Below are 18,971 nucleotides of genomic sequence, written 5' to 3' on the forward strand. Positions count from 1 at the left end.
ACCCGGGGTCCTCCCTCACACTTTTCAAGATGGCTGCTTCCATCACAGGATTATTAAAACCTTGGACACCAAGGTAATTATAATTGTATAAAGACACGAACACATTAAGAGGTTGTTAGCTCTCCGTGTGATATTATTGTGCTATGGATCGCAATGTTACTGCAATCCAGGATCGAAACAATCTAAATCATGTAGTTGCTCTAATGTTAAATATCCGACAACGCGAATGTTGCTTCGCAGGTTTTCTTGCTTCCTATACGTCTAAATGCTTTAATGTATTTTATGCTTTCCCCTCCTTCTGTGAAACACTTTGAGCAGCATTGTATGTGGTGCAACATGCATCAAATGTATTCTTTTATTATCGATCTGCTACTGTGATGATTTTCAAGCTTTTTTTAATCAGTCAACATAAGTTAAACTATAGTGTAAAAATAATAACAATTTGTTGTTAATATAATTGTTTAATATATAAAACGTTCCAAGATACTGACGAGACATCTTCAACTGGGTTCGACCAATGATATGTGTTTAATTTACAACAATAACAGTTAAACTAATTCTGTTGACCAACTATATATTCCAGCCTTCCTTCACACAAGTTAAATCTTTTTGACATTTCTTTTATTGTATATGATTTGACAATTCTTTTTGAATTTCAAGTTATGGCCCAAATACTTCTCAATGAATACACTCTTTGGTTTGGTTTACTACTTTAGAAATGGATCTCCCGTCTTCACACACACACACAGATTAATGAAACTCTCTTTGTTTGCAGAGTGCTCCTGGTGAGGTGGAGCAGATACAACCCGTACTACCTGGAGCCAGAGGTCAGGAAGGAGGCCTACAGCACACCGGAGACGGAGCTGAGCGCCGAGGAGAAGGAGCAGCGGCAGCTCAAAACCCTCCGACCCATCAAGGCAGCAACCAGTGGAGTCAGCAGCTCTGTTTTCAGCGACCCGGTCCTCAGGTACAACGTCGACATCCCAGCTCTGCAGGAGGGCGTCACGTCTTTAGTCAAAGTTCATGTCATAATGTTTGTCTTTGCTTTTCAGTAAATTCATCAACATGATAATGACGGACGGAAACAAGATTTTGGCCAGAGGGATCATGACAGACGTAAGAGAACAAACAGTCTCACATATGTGCTGTGTGTCTCATAGTGGACACGTTACCAACATCTCTCTCTGCTTCCAGACGCTGGAGCTCATAAAGCGGAAACAGGTTGAGAAATACCACAAAGCTCCAGAAGGGAAGAAGCAGGAGATCGAGTGCAACCCGTACACCATTTTCCACGACGCTCTGGAGAACTGCAAGCCTGTCGTTGGGCTGGCCAGTATCCAGAAAGGTGGAAAGTACTACCAGGTGTGTGATGAGGCCGATCAATGCTCTTGTTGTTCCGAAGAGCGTAAACAAAGTCTTAATTATTTTCCGCTTGGTCCCCGTCTCCACCCAGGTGCCCATCCCTCTTTCGGACAACCGGCGGCGCTTCCTCGCCATGACATGGATGATTGAAGAGTGCAGGGACAACAAACATCGACGTATGCACATGTATGAAAAACTCTCCCAGGAACTGCTGGCAGCATCTGTGAAGGAGGGCAACGTTATCAAGAAGAAGTTTGAGCTGCACAAGATGGCCGAATCCAACCGAGCCTACGCTCACTACCGCTGGTGGTAGAAAGAAACAATAAGACTGAACAGCCGTTCGGTGACACATTTTTGCTCCTCAAAGCGTTTGTCAATAACCATTAAGTCCTGTGTTGGAAGGACGACAGTGAAACACAAAAGGGTGACCTGGACTACTGTCACATTTCGTATTGAGGAACTGCATCGTGTACAATGTACAGACGTGCTCAACTGTATTGTTAATAAACAATAAACACAATTAAAAGGAAAAACTTCAAAGATTTATTAGAACAAATGTATTACATGGACAACCCAACCATAAAAAATGGAATTGAGAAATGTAAAAATGTAACAGTGTAATAAAATATATGAACAGATATTGCAGTTAGCACTGTGCCGTCATTAAGGGACTGATTTCACATTGTTGAACACATTTGTTTTCTCAACTTGGTCTGAAGGAGGTGAAAAATCTCAAACTAAACTGAAATCCTCAAACGACTAAAAAAATATTTGGGGAAATACAATGGGACATTTCCTAAATCTTGGCCATGGCTGAATACTTTTCTAACATTGAGGTTGCTCTGTCTGTCAATGTTATATTAACCTTTAACTATTTACATATAATTTACAGATACAGCTTTTCAAAATGCCATTTCAGAGATGTAACATAACGCTCGTGTCTGAATCAAAAGCCGTGAGTGTCAACAAAGATACCAACAGAATGTGAAACTGAGCTCAGCTACAGAACAATTGAGGTAAATATTGTAATTTTTACTGCACAACACTTATTTGATGATTTTAGTTCCTATGATTTTCAGATTCAGATAAATACAAAATATGATGGTTAAGACATATTGCTGTTGTATTGGCACGAGTTGTTTGACAAATTAAACTTGTGAATCCAGAAATGTATTGAATATCTGATTCATCTACGCTCTTGGTCTTTTATGCATTAGTTGAGCTATAACACAGAATTAAAATAAAAGAAGGTCCCTGACTGAAGACACATCACTATGTAATTAAAACGGCCTCATAATACAGCAGTAGGCCGAAAATTTTTCGAAACCGAAATTCAAGCCTTTTGTAAAAAGGTCAATTCCACACCCAAAAAATTGGCAACTAAATTATTTAAATATCGATTTCAATTAAATGTGGTCACATGACACTAATAAGTCAATCAAAGACCAAATCAGCTTTTATCTTACTGGAATGTCTGTTCCAAGTCCTTTGGATTTGGTAAAAAATAAGTTGGACTTTGAAATACTTCTTCAAAACCGGAATGCCTGCAAGATAAAAAACAAGAAAAAATATCTTCAACTTATTTCAAACAAAGTGTACCTGCCAGTGGCTAAACCTCGTTAACTTAACTTCAACGCCTTGTGAACTATTGCACATTCCATATCCACAGCACCATGTCTGGGTCACATGATCCAACGGTGGGAAGAATCCAGTCAAATCAAAAAGTCTTCTAACAGTTTTTAAAACCGCCATCTTCTCAAACACCTCCACTGTTAATGTCCTTCAGACATTTGCTGGTTCTATAAATCAGAAGAGACTAAGGAGAGGAATCCAAGGCTCTTGAAAATTGGCTAACGCAACTGCAGAAACAGCTGCTCAGCACCGTTATCCACGTGACAATCCTAGTCAGCAATTTCACTGTAGTAGTACTTGTGGGCCGTGCCGCTGAGCAACCAGCCTCCGGCCCTGAACTCCAGGATCTCCAGCAGCAGCAGACGGGCCATCGAGGTAAGACCCTCCTGGAGCAGGAAGCCATCCCGCAGCAGGAAGAAGAGCTCGTCCATCCGCGGGCTGTTCACCTTCTCCAGCTGCTCCCCGATGCGATGCAGCTGCAGCACCAGGCAGTCCACCTGCAGAGGGAGGTGAAGTGATGTCAGAGACTTGTGTGTCAATACAGACAGCCTGGTGACGTTTGGTTTCTTCAAATGTATTACGTCTAATATTTGACGTAAAACAACTCTGAATGAAAGGAAGGTATAATTGTAACAATATTACATTTGAATTATATTACACGTTTGGTATTCAGTCAGTAATTTATATTTCTCTTGAATCTTTGTATTCATTTAGAGCAGGGGTCTGGAACCTATGGCTCGCGAGCCATATATGGCTCTTCCGGTGACGGCATATGGCTCTTTTGAGTTTGAGTTTAAACCCTGTAATTGTCTCTATCGCGCCAGATTACAGCACAAGTAATGTCAGGTCCTTTTCTTCAAGACGTCTTTGTTCTTTTATCAAACTAAACGTCTGTTATTGATCGTCTCTACACAACAGCATGTCATTCTGTCTCTAGTGTCGCGTTAACACTTCTCCGCTCTCCGTCTCGCGCGCCGCAGAGCTCCGATGCTGGCGTGTGCACGCATCGGGGCGGAGCAAAGAAAAAGTCACCTGCACCCCCCGCCCCCCGTAGCATCACGCAGGACCAGAAGTCGCATTAAAAGCAAGACATATTTAATTTATTATACGTTAAAAATACTATATGGCTCTCAATGAAATATATTTAGAAATATTTGGCTTTTATGGCTCTCCCAGTCAAAAAGGTTCCTGACCCCTGATTTAGAGCAATGTGATCTTATAAAGTGTTTTTTAAAGAAAGGGATGACACTTGGTATCTATGGGGATTCATCAGTCACATCACAGATTGATGGAGTTTTATTACAGTAAGGAAATGGCCTCAGACAGTCCAAAAAGAGTTGTGTATGTCTTTTAACTTGTATGGACTTGCAATGAAGGTCACAACATTCTGCGCCTTACTTTAAATTATTTATCAAAGTTAGACATGAGTGATATTGCTACCACTGCCTGTAACCCAAGAAATGTCATACGAAATCAGAATGGCTCCTAAATATTTGTGGCACAATGTCACAAGCTTGCTCTGGGAATGTGACAAGAAGAGAGTCCATGCCAGGTAAATCAAACACAATGTATGTTACTAAGGATAGCTCAACATAACAATGGAATGGAATCCAAAAGACATCGAGGCAGAGTGAATATCAGCCATCCTTTATGGCTGTGGGCTCCAGGTGAGCCTCATCAAGCTAACGACTAGGGATGGGTATCGTTTGGATTTTTTCCGATACCGGTGGTAAACCGGTACTTTTAAAACGATACCGGTGCCTAAACGGTGCCTGAACCAATACTTTTTTTTTTAAACGCACAATAAGGACATTAAAAACCTCTTTGGCCATATTCCCTGTAGCAGCCGTTATCATGGAGCACTGACAAATAACGGATATCAGACTGTTAACATACACAATATATGTTCTCCATTATATGAGGTGATATGTATTGTCATGTGCAGACTTTATAGGGTTAATCCTGTCACTGTTTTGATGGGAAAAGAGAACAACCAATCAGAGGCCCTGAAGATGACACGTGACAAATAAAGTTTTGCTTCTGACAGCGAGAGTTACACTGAAACAAAGTGACGCCCCGCGGTCTTTATTCCTCCGTCATTATATTCCCGGTAACACCGGGTATACAGCCGGGATCGCTGGACACCAACACATCTGCTAGCAGACTGTCACGCTCGTAGCTAGCTACGAGCTAGCTTAAACATGGTTATAATGGCTAATTTATTATTTATTGGGCTACTTTTATGAATGCAAGACTTGCAATCAACGTTCCGGTACTAATCTGAGTTCCGGCTGCTCGTCATCATCGGTCTCCCCGTGTTCAGGGGGACCGGTGACGGTCTCCCCGTCGCGCCCAGCCTGACGCTGGTGTGCTCCACACGGGTTCACGCAGTCACACACGGCGCAGCCTCCGCTGTCAAACTTAAATATGAGAGGCTCGCAACCTGCTGACAGGGCGGAGTCACCAGAGAAGTTCACAACAATAGTTTTTTTCAATTTCAATCGGCTCAGGCACCGGAAAGAAGCACCGGAATGTGCGTTGCGTTTCGGTCCGGGTAATACCGGTTGTATTGGCACCGGGTTTCGGTACCCAACCCAACCCTACTAACGATCATCCCATGTCAGCCAGCACAGCCTCCTAGACACTGGGAGGTGCCATTACCTTTAGCGAGATAACATTTACCGTCAACGCAACAGACCAATAACATTCTAGAGTCGCTAACATTTACTTTACTTGATGATGAGCTGAATAGCTTTTTACTTATTCGCTACCTTCAGCAAAGTCGTGATGAGCTTTTGGCTAGATTTATTCCGTCCAAACGGGTTTGCATCCCGTCGTCATAAAATGGCTCAGGGAATGTTACGAGGAGACCATGCAAGGTTATACTCAATAACCCAAATAATTGATCAAACTATGATTAGTTCGAATGAATGTGTAGCTCACTCAACAGCAATATCAACAATGCATGGATGTGTGACATGTGGAGGTTTTGAAGGCGCAAAAACAAACAAGGCAGGGTGGATGTCAACCATGTAATGAGCAAGTCCAGCATTCATCGCTCAAGGACCCAGGTGAGTGTAATCAAGCTAACGACCTTCCCATGTCAGCCGAATGAGGTTGACAAGGACCGCCTCCAAGACACTGGTGGAAAAAAATTACAGCACATGCAGGACTTCTATCTCTAACTTTTTTTTGTTTACCTCTAGACTAATAAACGGAATATAGCAAAAGAAGAAATAACTACACATTCTTTCTCACCTCCTCTTGTTTCATTAGAGCATCTGGTTGGGCCAGTCGGATCAGACAGTCATACACAGGATGGACCAGCACCACCATCGGCATGTTGTTCACCTAAATGTCAAGACAGACACAGATATTGCTTGCAGCAGCTGACTGTCATCACAAGTAAAATGACTAAAACCATAGATGCAGCTGTTCTATGTCCAGAATGTAACTTCTCTTTCCACCAAAGTGAACAATGAGCACCGACTCACCCTCAAGAGAGTTGACCTGTGCAAAACAACAATGGCCATTATCAAGGATGAAACCCGAGTCACTGTGAAAGTGAACTGGGGCCACGCCCCTGATATATTTAACACGTACATTACCACACCTACAAACAATATCAACAAGATGTTGCAGCAACAAGGGAGGCACACGCAAAGTGTTTTACATCCAAACACGAGATGCGATCAAAGCGATCGCAAGCCGACAGCTAAAAGACATTTTACAGATGCTTTGATCCAGAGTCGTTTAGCAATGCCGCTCTGTATTATTGAGGAAGACAACATGCCAACATGATTGAGTTGAAACATATCTTAAGGGGACGCGACAGTAACTTACTTTGAGGTAGTTGAAGACGTTGCAGATGAACGTGACGAAGCACACCCACTCCTGCAGCGAGCGCCCCCTCATCTCCTCGCGGTTCTTGAACTCCTGTTGGAGGCGGTTCAACATGTTCCACCTGAACACACTGCCATTGTTCTGCTTGGCCTCGGCCTGCATGTGGTGACCGAGATAGAAGGTGGAGTACGGTCAAAAAGTCAGGAAACACAGCGATGAACCTGTAAGTAAGCTGGCTTAAGGGCCCCCCTGTTGCTCGAGTGTACACTACCAGTTAGGCATTACAAAGGGAAGATTAAGAATTTGGTTAACAGACTTAAGTAGAAGTTTAAGTTCTGCTCTGGTTTCTTCAATCCCTCTGTCTCGATGGTGCTCAGTATCTGTTTCATGGACAACCGGCCCATCAAACTGTGTTGAGGTAAATTAAGTAACAAAAACAGTAGGGACCTGCACAATGGTGTAGCAGATGCGTCCGGCCTCTTTGCTGAAAACCCGGTCCTTTAAAGACTGATCCACGATGATATTGGATACCTTCACCAGGTTCACTGAACTTGGATCTGAAAGAAACCAGACCTGCATTTTCACATATGCTAAACATTCACACAGAGGATGCCGAGTGCAGGACACTTTTTGAAAAGGATGAAAGTCATTTGCCACATTGGCCCGATGCTGAAATTCTAACAGTCAGTAATAAAAAGAAAGTAACACGCTCACCTTTCAAGGCTGTTTTCAGCAACATCTGTGTGTCCAGGTCGAACGACTGGATCTTGTAGTCATCGGCAGTGTTTTCCATCACAGACGGTAGCACCCAAATCACACCCGGGAGAAGTCACACTGTAAAGATCAGACAATACTTTTTACTGCATTTTAGAGGGTTTACAATGTAGCTGGTGTGTTAAAACGAAATGAAACCACGCACACAGTGAGGCTCTTCTTCAAGCCAGGGCACAACATGCATCACCGTTACAGACAGAGACAGCAGCACAATCTGTGTGGCAACAATAACCTCAAAATCCTGTAGTGTCATCAAACTGGCTGCTGCCCGCAGCTCATTCACTGAGGGATAGGAGGGATTACACGGGCCCACTAGGGTCACCCAAGAGGTCACCCAGTACCCCAAACACACAGATGTAATACACAGTCGGCTTTTACATTGGGAGGTATTTAACGCAATAGTATTAAGCACATGTTACTGACGCTACATGTCAAGGTGTGTCCCGTGAACGTTATTTAGGCAAATGCAGCGTGAAACAGTTCCACTGTAGGTCAACACTATACTATCTGGCGTCCACCAATATAGCTTAACGTTATCTAGCTCGTGCGCTTTTGCTCAATTGCAGACACCTAGCTAACGTTGACTTCAACGTGCATTTCGTTGACGTGAAGGAATTGATGTTGAGACGAGTTGTTAGCGTCAAGTTTTGTGTCGAACATAAATGTGTTACGTTACTACCGCCCGCCAAAAAAAAGAAACGGAGTAACGTTCGCTAACGTCCCATAAAGAGTCAACCGAAAAGCCAAGGCCAGTTACTTACATTTCGAAAATAATATGCGAGGAATAACCTACTATTGACTCCACTTCTTTACACCTAAACTGGTGGTCATCCCACTTGGGTGGATGTAAGCAGGCGTCAGCCTTTCAAAGCTGAAGTTTTACGGCAAGATGAATCCCTGCCTCTCTTCAACAATATTGTAACGACAAACGAAAAGAGTCTGCGTCTGGATCAACCGTAAAGTCCTTATTCTCGAAGTCACACGCGCCTCTACACTTCTGCCACATTTTAATTTTGTTATGTTATCGTCAAACATTATATTTGGGTAATCCCAGAGCCGTAGAGATGAGCTTCTTCTTCTTCTTCTTCTTCTTCTTCTTCTTCTTCTTCTTCTTCTTCTTCTTCTTCTTCTATTCAATGTAATTAAATTACAGGAAGTTACAAAATAAGAATTGAAGACAAAATACATTCACTAAATTATGAATTTGAATTACTTAAAATACATTTATGAATATTTGTGAAATGAGGCGTTGTTTCATGGCAAAAAGAATTTGAAAATATAAGTTATCTTTGCAGCTGGATGGGGAACAGTTGCGTTTATGTGTCAGGTTTAGTCATCTCACACTGTGCAATTAAGTTATAATCAATATATATATATATATATATATCATAGTATTTATCAATAGCCGTCACCCTTTAAGGAGCATTCAGCGTTTGCATATGCCGCAAAGACTATTTTTGCAGCATTGCAAAGTCATGTCATCTACATTTAAACTAAAAGCATAGCTTCACATTTGTTACTAAATATGTTTATATGTTCTAAGCTTATGATGGTTGCGTTATTTCTGGTGCGTTGCAGCGAGGGAGTGATTCATCTTGTCGCGATATATCTGCTTTAAAAGGTGGAGGAAGGTTCCGTCTCACCCGGAAGTGATGCGCTCAAATTTTTGACGTTTAGTGCATCGTCTGTGACTAGAAACCTGTCTTGTGTTATTATTGCTGGACTGGACGTGCCAGGTTCAGGACTGTAGTTTAATTCATGAAGGACTTTAACTTCACGGTAAGTTTCTGTTTTCCTGCGTCACTGCTGCAGCCTAAGTTGTTGTTGTTGTTAGCTTAGCTTAGCTAGCGCCAAGGTCCCACTACATGTCCTCCACATGTTTGGTTACATGACTTTATATGGTAGCGTTATATCATTATAACACTGCGGGTTGCTAGTATTACTATTATGTTCTAATTATATTGTGTATTGACAATGTTATTTTCTCCAGAATTGATGCTTTTACAATTGTTTAGGCTTCTAAAATGCCCATCGAGGAAGCTGAACCACACACTTCTGCAGACTCCAGAGTACACATGAATGAATGAATTATGTTGTTAATGGTGTTTTATGCAGACGACTTCTGGGTTTACAAGACACCCCACATTAATTCAAGACTGATCCAGAATACTACTCAATAAGACAATAAAAGAAAGTTCGGAATAATTCTCAACACCAGATGTCTGTATGATGTTCAATGTAAAGCGTTCTGTCTTCTGGAAGGTCCATTCTGTATTGCAACTACATTCGGTTGTTTATACTGTAATAATATCATTTCGCTTAAGTAATTTCATGGCCCACATAATTTGTTTTCCACCCTGTTTGCCAACTCCATAATCCACTCAAGGATTATTTCATAATTTCTTTCTGCAGTGTTAACAAGAATCGGACCCTTTGGAGACATGGTGGGCTATGAGCCCGGGGCTCAGGGTGCAGCCCACTCCCCAGAGGAGGCCGCCCTGTCTGGGTCAGCGGCTGGCATGGTCACCCGGGTGCTCATCAGCCCCCTTGATGTGCTTAAAATCAGATTTCAGGTAATGATGTGTGAGACTTACTGTGGGTTGGGGTCAGGGGTCACGGCCGCAACCAGGCGCTAACAAAATAAAGCTCAGTGCATATTTTGAAGATATTTAAATCAAAGCAAAATACCAAAAGTACCATAAGGATTTATCAATATGTTTTACGTTTCAAGCTTTAAATTATACTTTATATTCAGATTTGTATAAAAATGGTATATTAAAGTGTCCATGGCGTCCCACAAAGTGAAAACGTAGATTAAAAGTACATCGGTGTATCATCAGTTGTTGGCTTGACTCTTTACCCTCTTCACCTCATATTGCTGTTTGCTTCCTGTCTGTTTATCCATATTTATTCCTCCCCACAGCTGCAGATTGAGCGTGTGTCTTCACGGAGGCCCGAGGGAAAGTACCAGGGCTTATTTCAAGCATCCCGGTGCATTTATTCAGAGGAGGGACTCTCTGCTTTCTGGAAGGGCCACGTCCCTGCACAGCTCCTCTCCATCTGCTACGGGGCTGTCCAGGTAGCGCCGGAGACCTTTTCAAACCAATCCGATAGCCCGATGTATTTCATGTGTTTTAAATAACCGCGTACGTGTGCTTTGCAGTTTGCCGCTTTTCAGTGTCTGACGGAGGTGGTCCACAAGTCAACGCTGTACGACGGCCAGACAGCAGGAGTTCACTTCGTGTGTGGCGGCTTCGCTGCGTGCTCGGCGACTGTGGTCTGCCAGCCTCTGGACACACTGCGGACACGCTTTGCAGCTCAGGGAGAAACCAAGGTGGAAAGATTTCTCTTAGTTTGTTTTTAATTAATTAGAATAGTTTAACATTTTAATTGTATTGGACATCCCCTGTTTGTACTAAAAATCCAAGACACTTGGAATTTAGCTTTGTTTATTTAAAAAAGTTTAATGAACAAAAGTCTTACCGTCTAGCTACAGGAGCCAGCTCATTGATTCATAATAACCAAGTGCATGAATTATGTTGTAATTGTTTAATCCATCTTTACATTTTATGTTGCAATGTCCCATTAATTGATTTAATAATTCATAAGCATCTATTGTTATAACTGTTGGGAAAATATTGAACAAATATGCTGACTTTGGCTTTAAGTTAACTTAATGAACCTCAAAGCCTGTGTAACGCTTCTTCCTTCTTCTCAGGTGTACAGGAACCTGCGTCATGCCGTGTCCACAATGTGGCGCTCGGAGGGCGTGCTGAGCTTTTACCGCGGCCTGTGTCCAACGCTGGTGGCGGTGTTTCCTTACGCTGGGCTGCAGTTCTTCTTCTTCAATGTCTTTAAGAAACTGTTGCCTCCACCACCCAAAGAAACTGGAAACATAGGAGGTCAGTGGAGATGGTGGCATTTGTAACACCACATAAATCATGTGAAATATTCCCAGCTTCATCTCTCACTATCCCTTCTTATCCCCCCCCACCCACACATACACAAACACTCACACACACTTCAAGGGCACCTGAAAAGCCTGTTCTGTGGCAGTGGAGCTGGAATGATCAGTAAAACAATCACATACCCCTTTGACCTCTTCAAGAAGAGACTGCAGGTGGGGGGCTTTGAGGCAGCCAGAGTTCCGTTTGGACAGGTAAGCTCCTCGACAGCATGTTTCACATCTACTTCCCACCTGTACGTATTATGACCCGTTTCTCACGTGCAGGTGCGGAGCTATCGAGGCCTGGTGGACTGCATGGTTCAAATAGCCAGAGAGGAGGGGTTCCGAGGCTTCTTCAAAGGCCTCTCGCCCAGCCTGGTGAAGGCTTCCTTGGCAACGGGCTTAATCTTTTTTTGGTATGAGGTGTTCCTCAATGGCATGAGTAACCTCAACGAGAGACGGAGAACAAATGGCCTCACCAAAGACGGAGAGGAAAGATAGTGGATGGAAGAAAAAAGAAAATAAATGAAGGCACAATCACGCACATCAGAAGTAGACTCTTCTTCTTTGCTTGCACTTTTTTATCAACTGTCGATTCGGTGGAGGTTTCTGCTGTAAGGATGATAGAACATAACCTCATTTTACTCGTTTTTGTACTGTCGTTCCAACATGTGTTGTGTAAGCAGGGATTTTGTTGTATGTATTTCATATTATGGATGTTTCTAAAATGGTAGAGATTCTTGCTTCTGATCAAACTGAACTTTGCACATTTTATGCTCTGACTTTGCCAATGTTTACACACATTTTATGCAACTATTTATTCAACTGGAAGATGAGTATTCACCAACATTTGCTTTGGTTGTGTGGTCGACTGTTGTGACAAAAATATTTCATATTTATTTTATTTTGTACGGCATCCTGTTGACTGTTGGGAAAAAAGCTGCGTATTAAGAGTTTAGTTTGTTCAAAGTGTCCGTGCTTACATGTCTATCCAACTATTTTTGAGCATTATTTTCTAAATAAAAGTCTTTCATAATAAATGAGTTGTCAAGAGTAAACATGAATGTTTGCAGAACACCAGCAGCACTGTTTAAAGAAGTTTTTACCAGTGGAACAACTACAGTATTAGAAGAGCCCATAGGTGTGGCTTAGAGTCAGAATCACCCTTCAGATTGCTGCTGCATTAAATTAGAAAAAAGTGCATTTTGACTTGTTTCAGACCCAAAGTTAAGGACTTGGCACTTGTTGAAAGAGAACCGCACACACACTTGTTCATTTAATTTAAGCCCAATGTCTCAACTTGTGTCATCAGGAACAAGAATGTTGTTGGCAAACCACCACGTGATATACCTTTTCAAACACGGGGCATCCCATAGGATAATCATGTTGTGAATCAAGTTAGCGTCATGTATATATGTATACGTTGCCTGCTTCACACGCTGTGGCGCCATCTTGTGGTTAAACTTAATCGAGTCAAAAATAACGAAAGTTCGAATTGTATTTCCAGCAAATTATATCATAACTAAATAACAGTTGTATTTAATACATTTAAGTTGAGCTCCTCCTTTGGTCCATGTGGAGATAGTGTTTTTAGTTCATGTATCCAAAATGTTTAATGTTTCAGGAGACATGCGTCCAGATTGCTTATTGCAAAATGTCCAGTCTCCTAATGTAGCTTTTGTGTTCTCGCATATAAATATGATTTTCTTACATAAATTAAAGCACACTTCTATATATAAACCACACTGGTGGCCCAGGTAATTTGTCTGTTTGCATTAAAGCATGTCTGAACTCATTAGTTCAGGATGTATTGTTGTAATGAGGACTCAAGGGAACAAGGAGGCGCAATTATGGATACATCAGTTCTGAATTTTAATTAAATTTACTGAATACAAAACCCATCAACAGTATATGACAAAAAATATGAATACAGTTGAAACGTATAAATAAGCAAAACAACATGCACACCACATGACCGGTCTGCAAAAACACGACATCAAGTGTGAGACCAATAAAGAGAACAGAGAACGTTTCATATTCAGCCTCTGCAGTTAAAATCATGCAATTACACAAGTCATTTACAGACGCTGTAGCTGACAGAACTCACTAGAATAAACACTCAGAGAAGAAATACAATTTCATAGCAGCATCATCACTGGATATATTACCTTTTTTGAAATAACTCCAATTCAATTCCACTTTAGATCATACAATATATACAAGAATACACAATCACCGTACACCCGACTGTGAAAACCAGAATACTCAACTGATACGGTGGCCACCGAGACTGCCGTGAAGTCCTTGCCACATAAATAGACACGTCAAACCATTAGGTCCAGTTAACAAAGCCAGAGACTCCGATGCCTGAAGCGGAAACAAATTCTGTACATGTAAAGATTATGTGCATCTCAACACACCTCGTCAACACAGAAAAACAAGGTGAGAATCTGTGGGATGAAAACATTTTCAGGAATGTACCCTACACTCAATCTGACTAATAGTGTCTGATGCATGATGCGGTCGGTGTGAAAGAAGAATAAGGAGCCTCCAGCTGCTGTTGTTAGACTCTCAATAGGACGCACTGTACCGTTACACCTCACTGGACTTTTTGCTTTGGAGATCGGGCCGCCTGTCTGAACACCGGCGAGTCTGCTGAGGGGGCTTGGATCACCAGGACAGTGAAAAGTCTCCTTCACTTCAGCTGGCTGAGGGGGCATTGTGGGATGAGCTGGGCAGGCATCCTCCACTGATCCACAGGTCGAAGGCGTTCACCAGCGGCGCAGCCTTGCTCTCATTCCGGCTGCGGACTGGAGTTCCAGGAGAAGAAGTTGGGCAGCTTGAAGAGCGAATCCCTCCGGCCCAGATCCGGCAGGGTCAAGGTCTCCGGAGCGGACTTCTTCCTGGGGCGCTCCTTCGGCACCGACAGGAACTCTGGGGCTTCGGTGGAGAGGGGCGTGGTCGGGGCGCTGCTGGGGCCGCTGCGGGCGCTGGATGGCAGGGGGGTCTCTGAGATGGAGATGGCGGGGGGGAAGGTGCCGATCTTCAGGTTGGTGGCTTCCTGTGTGGCACGCTCGTACTCTCTGACTTCCTCCATGGTCATGTCTGCGGGGATGGATTACACACTTCAAAAGAGGGGTCGTCCAGAGTCTTATTATGAATAAAGAAGTCAACCGCTCAGGAAATGAAATGGATGTTGGCTATGGTTTTTCTTTACGACCAGTCCAATTATTGCTTCACAGTTCTATGTCAAGTAACAAGAGAAAAGCAAGACAATGAATACTGACAGTAATAGACTGTCACTTATGATAGGTTGATAGTGGTTTGAAAGCAAATTAAATAATAATGGCTTAGAGGAGGCGTGAAATGAATCATGAAACAGCGGAGATGAATAGAGAGCACGCCGGCGAGAACTGTGAACCTTTCAATAAAAATCACATTAGACAACCTTATTAATTTAGAAGATGCTCACTGTCATGAAATATAAAACACTTAACAATAGCCAACACATTATGATTCAGCTATGAATACAGAGTCAGCAACAGGAACCAGTCTAAAAGTGTAAGATTGAAGTATTTGTTCTTCACTTTCTGACATTTCTGACATAAATGAATATAAATTGTCCCCGCCATGTCGTTATCTTTGTTGGATTAAATGTGAAACAACAGCACAACAAGTTCTCGAGTTCTCTATTCATTTGTCGTCTTTGTAAATGTTTAAAGCCAATAACAAGAGCATACTGTAGTGGGCACCGTGGGTAAAATACTGTTAACATAACAGTTGTAGCTATGAAACACATGAAACCACTCAGTTTCTGATATCATGAGGCAAAACATCAACATCTGTTCGTGCTTTTCAGTGTACGCAAAGATGCTGTACAGCGTAAAAATTGCCTTGCTGAACCCTTAAAAGACATACTTGCATTATCTGTCATAATTTGTATACTTTTTATGAGATATACTTTGAATTTGACTCGCACATTTAGGGCTAAAATGTGATGTATTTTGATTTTGATTTTTGCCGCATTATCAAATTACAATCTTGAGATGAGTCAGTGTCTACACACTAAACTAAGTTTCATCCGCAGCGCCATCTCTAATAAACTTACCAATCCACTCATCCACCCAGGCAAAGGCCTGCCTGTGTCCCAAAAGCAGGACATCTCGAATCACCTGAGCAGGATAAGACAAAGAGAGGAAGAGGAACAAGAGGGAGTTCAAGGAGAGAGGATGTGAAGGCTTCTCAGGCACTGACACTGATCTACAAGGTTCAAACAGTTTGACTGAGTACAGAAAGTGTATTTCTTTTCCTTCTTTCCCCACCTTGTGTACAAACTGCTCCACACGTGTTTGCAGGCCCCAGACATCAAACTTGACTGTGACCAGTTTGTAGGAGCACATGATGGGTTCCTGGTTGTTGATCCACCCTTCCTGCAGGAGGCCTCGGTTAGTCTTCTTCGACTTGAAGTACTGCAGGTCCTGCAAGGCCATGAGACACCAGTTGAGAGAAAATGTAAGACCTAAACAGCCTGTACATTATTAAAATGCTGCTTCGCATCATTTATCTCTCACACACACATCATCTCCTCCCTGCCTACAGGACAGGAAGCGGCATTCATTATGAGCGGGAGTCTCTGCTCTCTGACGTGCATTAATCTCTGCACCCTGAAGACTAATTATGCTGCCGCACTCATTCATTGGTCCGGGGGTCGTGTGTCAGACGGCGACAGTGTGCAGGGGCGATACAACGCTCTTCAGCCCTGCTGGAAAAACACTTGCAGTGCAGGTGGAAAAGACCTGTTGTATCTGTCTGTGCATAAAATGCATTCTACGTTAATTGGCAGACCTTTTAAAATTATGTATATACTGAATAGTTTTAGGAAATATTCTTCTTCGCTTTTGTGCTGAGAGTTAGATGAGAAAATCTCTATCGCTCTCATGTCTGTACATCTGAATACAAAACTACGGCCAGCAGCCGGTTAGCTGAGCTTAGCACAAAGACTGGAAACAGTGGGAAACAGCTAGCCTGTTGTGGTTTTACGGAGTTAACGTGCCAGGCTCCTGCAGTCTTTGTTGGTAATCTTGTACTTCAGAAAGTTAAATATACAATATACAATGCATTATTTTTAAATTTCAGTTTTTGTACCTATCAACCAAACAATGTAACATGTTAGACGTCGGGGAAGGCAAATTATTGAAATATTGGACAAAGCCAGTCGAGCCGTTTCCACTTGTTTGTGCTAAGCTAAGAGGCTGTAGAATACATATGAAACAAGTCTGTCTGTGACGATTGTTTTTTATTTCTAAGATATAATATGTATACACTACCGTTCAAAAGTTTGGGGTCACCCAGACAATTTTGTGTCTTCCATGAAAACTCACACTTTTATTTATCAAATGAATTGAACATTTCATAGAACATATAGTCAAGACATTGACAAGGTTAGAAATAATGATTAATATTTGAAGTATTAATTTTGTTCTACAAACTTCAAGCTCAAAGGAAGGCCAGTTATAGCTTATATCACCAGCATAACTGTTTTCAGCTGTGCTAACATAATTGCACAAGGGTTTTCTAATCAGACATTAGTCTTCTAAGGCGATTAGCAAACACAATGTACCATTAGAACACTGGAGTGATAGTTGATGGAAATGGGCCTCTATACACCTATGGAGATATTTCATTAGAAACCAGACGTTTCCACCTAGAATAGTCATTTACCACATTAACAATGTATAGTGTGTATTTTTGATTAATTTAATGTTATCTTTATTGAAAAAACAGTGCTTTTCTTTGAAAAATAAAGTCATTTCTAAGTGACCCCAAACTTTCGAACGGTAGTGTATATATTTAATAAAACTCTGTGTTGTTGTCTGAGTCCAGCACGTAAAAAAGAAAAAAAACACTTGCGATTAGTTCATTGATGCTTTCGAGGTGTCTGACTTCATTCATGAAACTGGTCTATGTTGTCCATTGTCAGGTGTGACTCCAAAAAACCATCTGTCTTTAAAATCAAATGATATTTACATTGGTCATCTGACATCCACGTTTAGCCCTCTGCTATTATTAGCTGTGAAAGGATACAAGCAGAAGACCATAAACCCTGGTGGTAGGTGTGTGTGTCTGTGTGTAAGTAGGGGTGTCAATAATAAAACACCACTGCACTGACATCATGGCCCCTCGTGATTATTAATAGCTCAGCTTTTTATGACCATCACGCCCTGACAGACGGGTAAACACACACACACACTCACACACTTCCACACCCACAAATGTCAAATCACTACAACTAATGTCCATCACCTCCCCCTCACGTAAACATGTCTTTCCATCACTCTGAAGAGGCAGATGGCCAGCTCGTGGTCAAAAACGAGCTGGCGCTGCAGGAGAAAGATAACACTCTACTCTGTCTATCTTCTCACATGCCATCCCTTCTTTTCCGTTTCCATTCGTGGATCTCCCCCCCCCCCCCCCCCACTCCCCTCCACACACACACACACAATCCGAGGCGGATGAATCCATACAGGCTGACAATTCTTTCAAAAACATAGAAATACAAGGTTCCACTGACTAAATTGTGGGATAGCCGGGGCCAATTTGAAATACCCCCTGAGATTTATTCGGTGTGTGTTTTTCCATGCTACTCTTAGGCTATTTGGAATATCTGTCCAGTTCATCCCCCACCCCGTTTTTCCTCTATTCACCTCCATACTCTCTCCTTTTCACCCTTCCTTCCTCTGTCTTTGCAGGTGTTTATTAATTCTACGCTCATACAAACATATACATTTAGATCAGGAGGTCAACGGCTCGACTCCCCTCACCTCGGACTCCTTGTAGTGGCGCTCGGGGATCTCATCATAGACAATGTCCACGAAACACACCTCTGTTTCCTCTTCTTTGGACTCGCTGCAAAAGATCTGAGGAACAGGGAACGGTTCAACGTGTGAGAAGGACGTTTAAATCAACATGTACGGTTATAATGGGGGAGCTTCACACACTTACTTATCGAAAAGGGAAAAAAGAGTGTTCATTATTTCGCAGGAAAGCAGAGGTTCAAAGGCGTTTGGTGGATTGATAATAACACAATGTATCTCGTTGGTCCCTACCAAGCAAAGGTGTCCTTCCTTCTGGCTGTAATACACTAAACACATTGTGAGGATGAATGTGACTCCCTCCATGTGGTCTGTGATTTTTTCCCGCCTGACTCACACAGGAACAGCAGAGCAATGCCGTCCAGTTATCCGCTCCTTAGAACAATCTCCCCGCTCATGCGTCACGCACAGAGTTGATCACGCTTTACACAAACGTTCACACAGGTGCAGCAGAAGAGGGAAAGGGCAGTGAGAGGAATGACGAGGTTATTAAAATAAACGAGGGAGAAGAATGGAGGGAGAAAAAGACAGACTGCTCTCAT

General features: G+C 42.3%; 4 protein-coding genes across 5 annotated transcripts in view; 2 read left to right on the plus strand and 2 right to left on the minus strand.

The window, feature by feature from the left end:
* The first annotated feature begins 15 nt into the window (after nt 1-15).
* On the plus strand, nt 16-2,002 carry mrps7 (mitochondrial ribosomal protein S7). Its single transcript, XM_056406198.1, has 5 exons — nt 16-73; nt 776-967; nt 1,053-1,116; nt 1,195-1,362; nt 1,454-2,002. Exons 1-5 carry the CDS (start codon nt 30-32, stop codon nt 1,673-1,675), a joined length of 690 nt encoding a protein of 229 aa, XP_056262173.1. The 5' UTR covers nt 16-29; the 3' UTR covers nt 1,676-2,002.
* On the minus strand, nt 1,893-8,462 carry LOC130188105 (MIF4G domain-containing protein B-like). The gene is made up of 6 exons (XM_056406199.1): nt 8,373-8,462; nt 7,552-7,671; nt 7,285-7,394; nt 6,838-6,993; nt 6,253-6,345; nt 1,893-3,491 (listed from the first exon to the last, which is right to left on the minus strand). Exons 2-6 carry the CDS (start codon nt 7,628-7,630, stop codon nt 3,264-3,266), a joined length of 666 nt encoding a protein of 221 aa, XP_056262174.1. The 5' UTR covers nt 7,631-7,671; nt 8,373-8,462; the 3' UTR covers nt 1,893-3,263.
* A 799-nt stretch (nt 8,463-9,261) lies between these two features.
* slc25a19 (solute carrier family 25 member 19) lies at nt 9,262-12,591 on the plus strand. Of its 2 annotated transcripts, none has more exons than XM_056407246.1 (7): nt 9,262-9,390; nt 10,024-10,184; nt 10,535-10,690; nt 10,775-10,945; nt 11,330-11,513; nt 11,640-11,770; nt 11,843-12,591. In XM_056407246.1, exons 2-7 carry the CDS (start codon nt 10,053-10,055, stop codon nt 12,056-12,058), a joined length of 990 nt encoding a protein of 329 aa, XP_056263221.1. In that variant the 5' UTR covers nt 9,262-9,390; nt 10,024-10,052; the 3' UTR covers nt 12,059-12,591. The 2 variants fall into 2 exon arrangements, with proteins under 2 accessions (XP_056263221.1, XP_056263220.1); XM_056407245.1 differs by lacking the exon at nt 9,262-9,390 and adding an exon at nt 9,477-9,680.
* An 877-nt stretch (nt 12,592-13,468) lies between these two features.
* Nucleotides 13,469-18,971, minus strand: part of pitpnc1a (phosphatidylinositol transfer protein cytoplasmic 1a) — a 34,630-nt gene continuing 29,127 nt past the window's right edge. Inside the window, exons 6-9 of the mRNA XM_056407488.1 lie at nt 18,379-18,474; nt 15,880-16,035; nt 15,666-15,729; nt 13,469-14,662 (exon numbers count right to left, since the gene is read on the minus strand). Of these exons, the coding sequence (XP_056263463.1) occupies nt 14,352-14,662; nt 15,666-15,729; nt 15,880-16,035; nt 18,379-18,474 (627 nt within the window). The 3' untranslated portion in view covers nt 13,469-14,351. The remainder of the gene's footprint in view (nt 14,663-15,665; nt 15,730-15,879; nt 16,036-18,378; nt 18,475-18,971) is intronic.

The sequence above is a fragment of the Pseudoliparis swirei genome, chromosome 23 (assembly GCF_029220125.1).
Source record: "Pseudoliparis swirei isolate HS2019 ecotype Mariana Trench chromosome 23, NWPU_hadal_v1, whole genome shotgun sequence".
In the NCBI taxonomy this organism is placed as follows: Eukaryota; Metazoa; Chordata; class Actinopteri; order Perciformes; family Liparidae; genus Pseudoliparis; species Pseudoliparis swirei.

Bases quoted from the DNA above. Each gene is read 5' to 3' on its own strand.
- mrps7 (XM_056406198.1), top strand. From the start codon at position 30: ATGGCTGCTTCCATCACAGGATTATTAAAACCTTGGACACCAAG. The intron at 74-775 runs GTAATTATAATT...CTTTGTTTGCAG, and splicing joins TTAAAACCTTGGACACCAAG to AGTGCTCCTGGTGAGGTGGA. The intron at 1,117-1,194 runs GTAAGAGAACAA...CTCTGCTTCCAG, and splicing joins CCAGAGGGATCATGACAGAC to ACGCTGGAGCTCATAAAGCG.
- LOC130188105 (XM_056406199.1), bottom strand. From the start codon at position 7,630: ATGGAAAACACTGCCGATGACTACAAGATCCAGTCGTTCGACCTGGAC. The intron at 6,994-7,284 runs GTCCCTACTGTT...CACCACATGCAG, and splicing joins TCTGCTACACCATTGTGCAG to GCCGAGGCCAAGCAGAACAA. The intron at 3,492-6,252 runs GTGAGAAAGAAT...CTCCCTCTGCAG, and splicing joins CTCTAATGAAACAAGAGGAG to GTGGACTGCCTGGTGCTGCA.
- slc25a19 (XM_056407245.1), top strand. The intron at 10,691-10,774 runs GTAGCGCCGGAG...TGTGCTTTGCAG, and splicing joins TCTGCTACGGGGCTGTCCAG to TTTGCCGCTTTTCAGTGTCT. The intron at 10,946-11,329 runs GTGGAAAGATTT...CCTTCTTCTCAG, and splicing joins CAGCTCAGGGAGAAACCAAG to GTGTACAGGAACCTGCGTCA.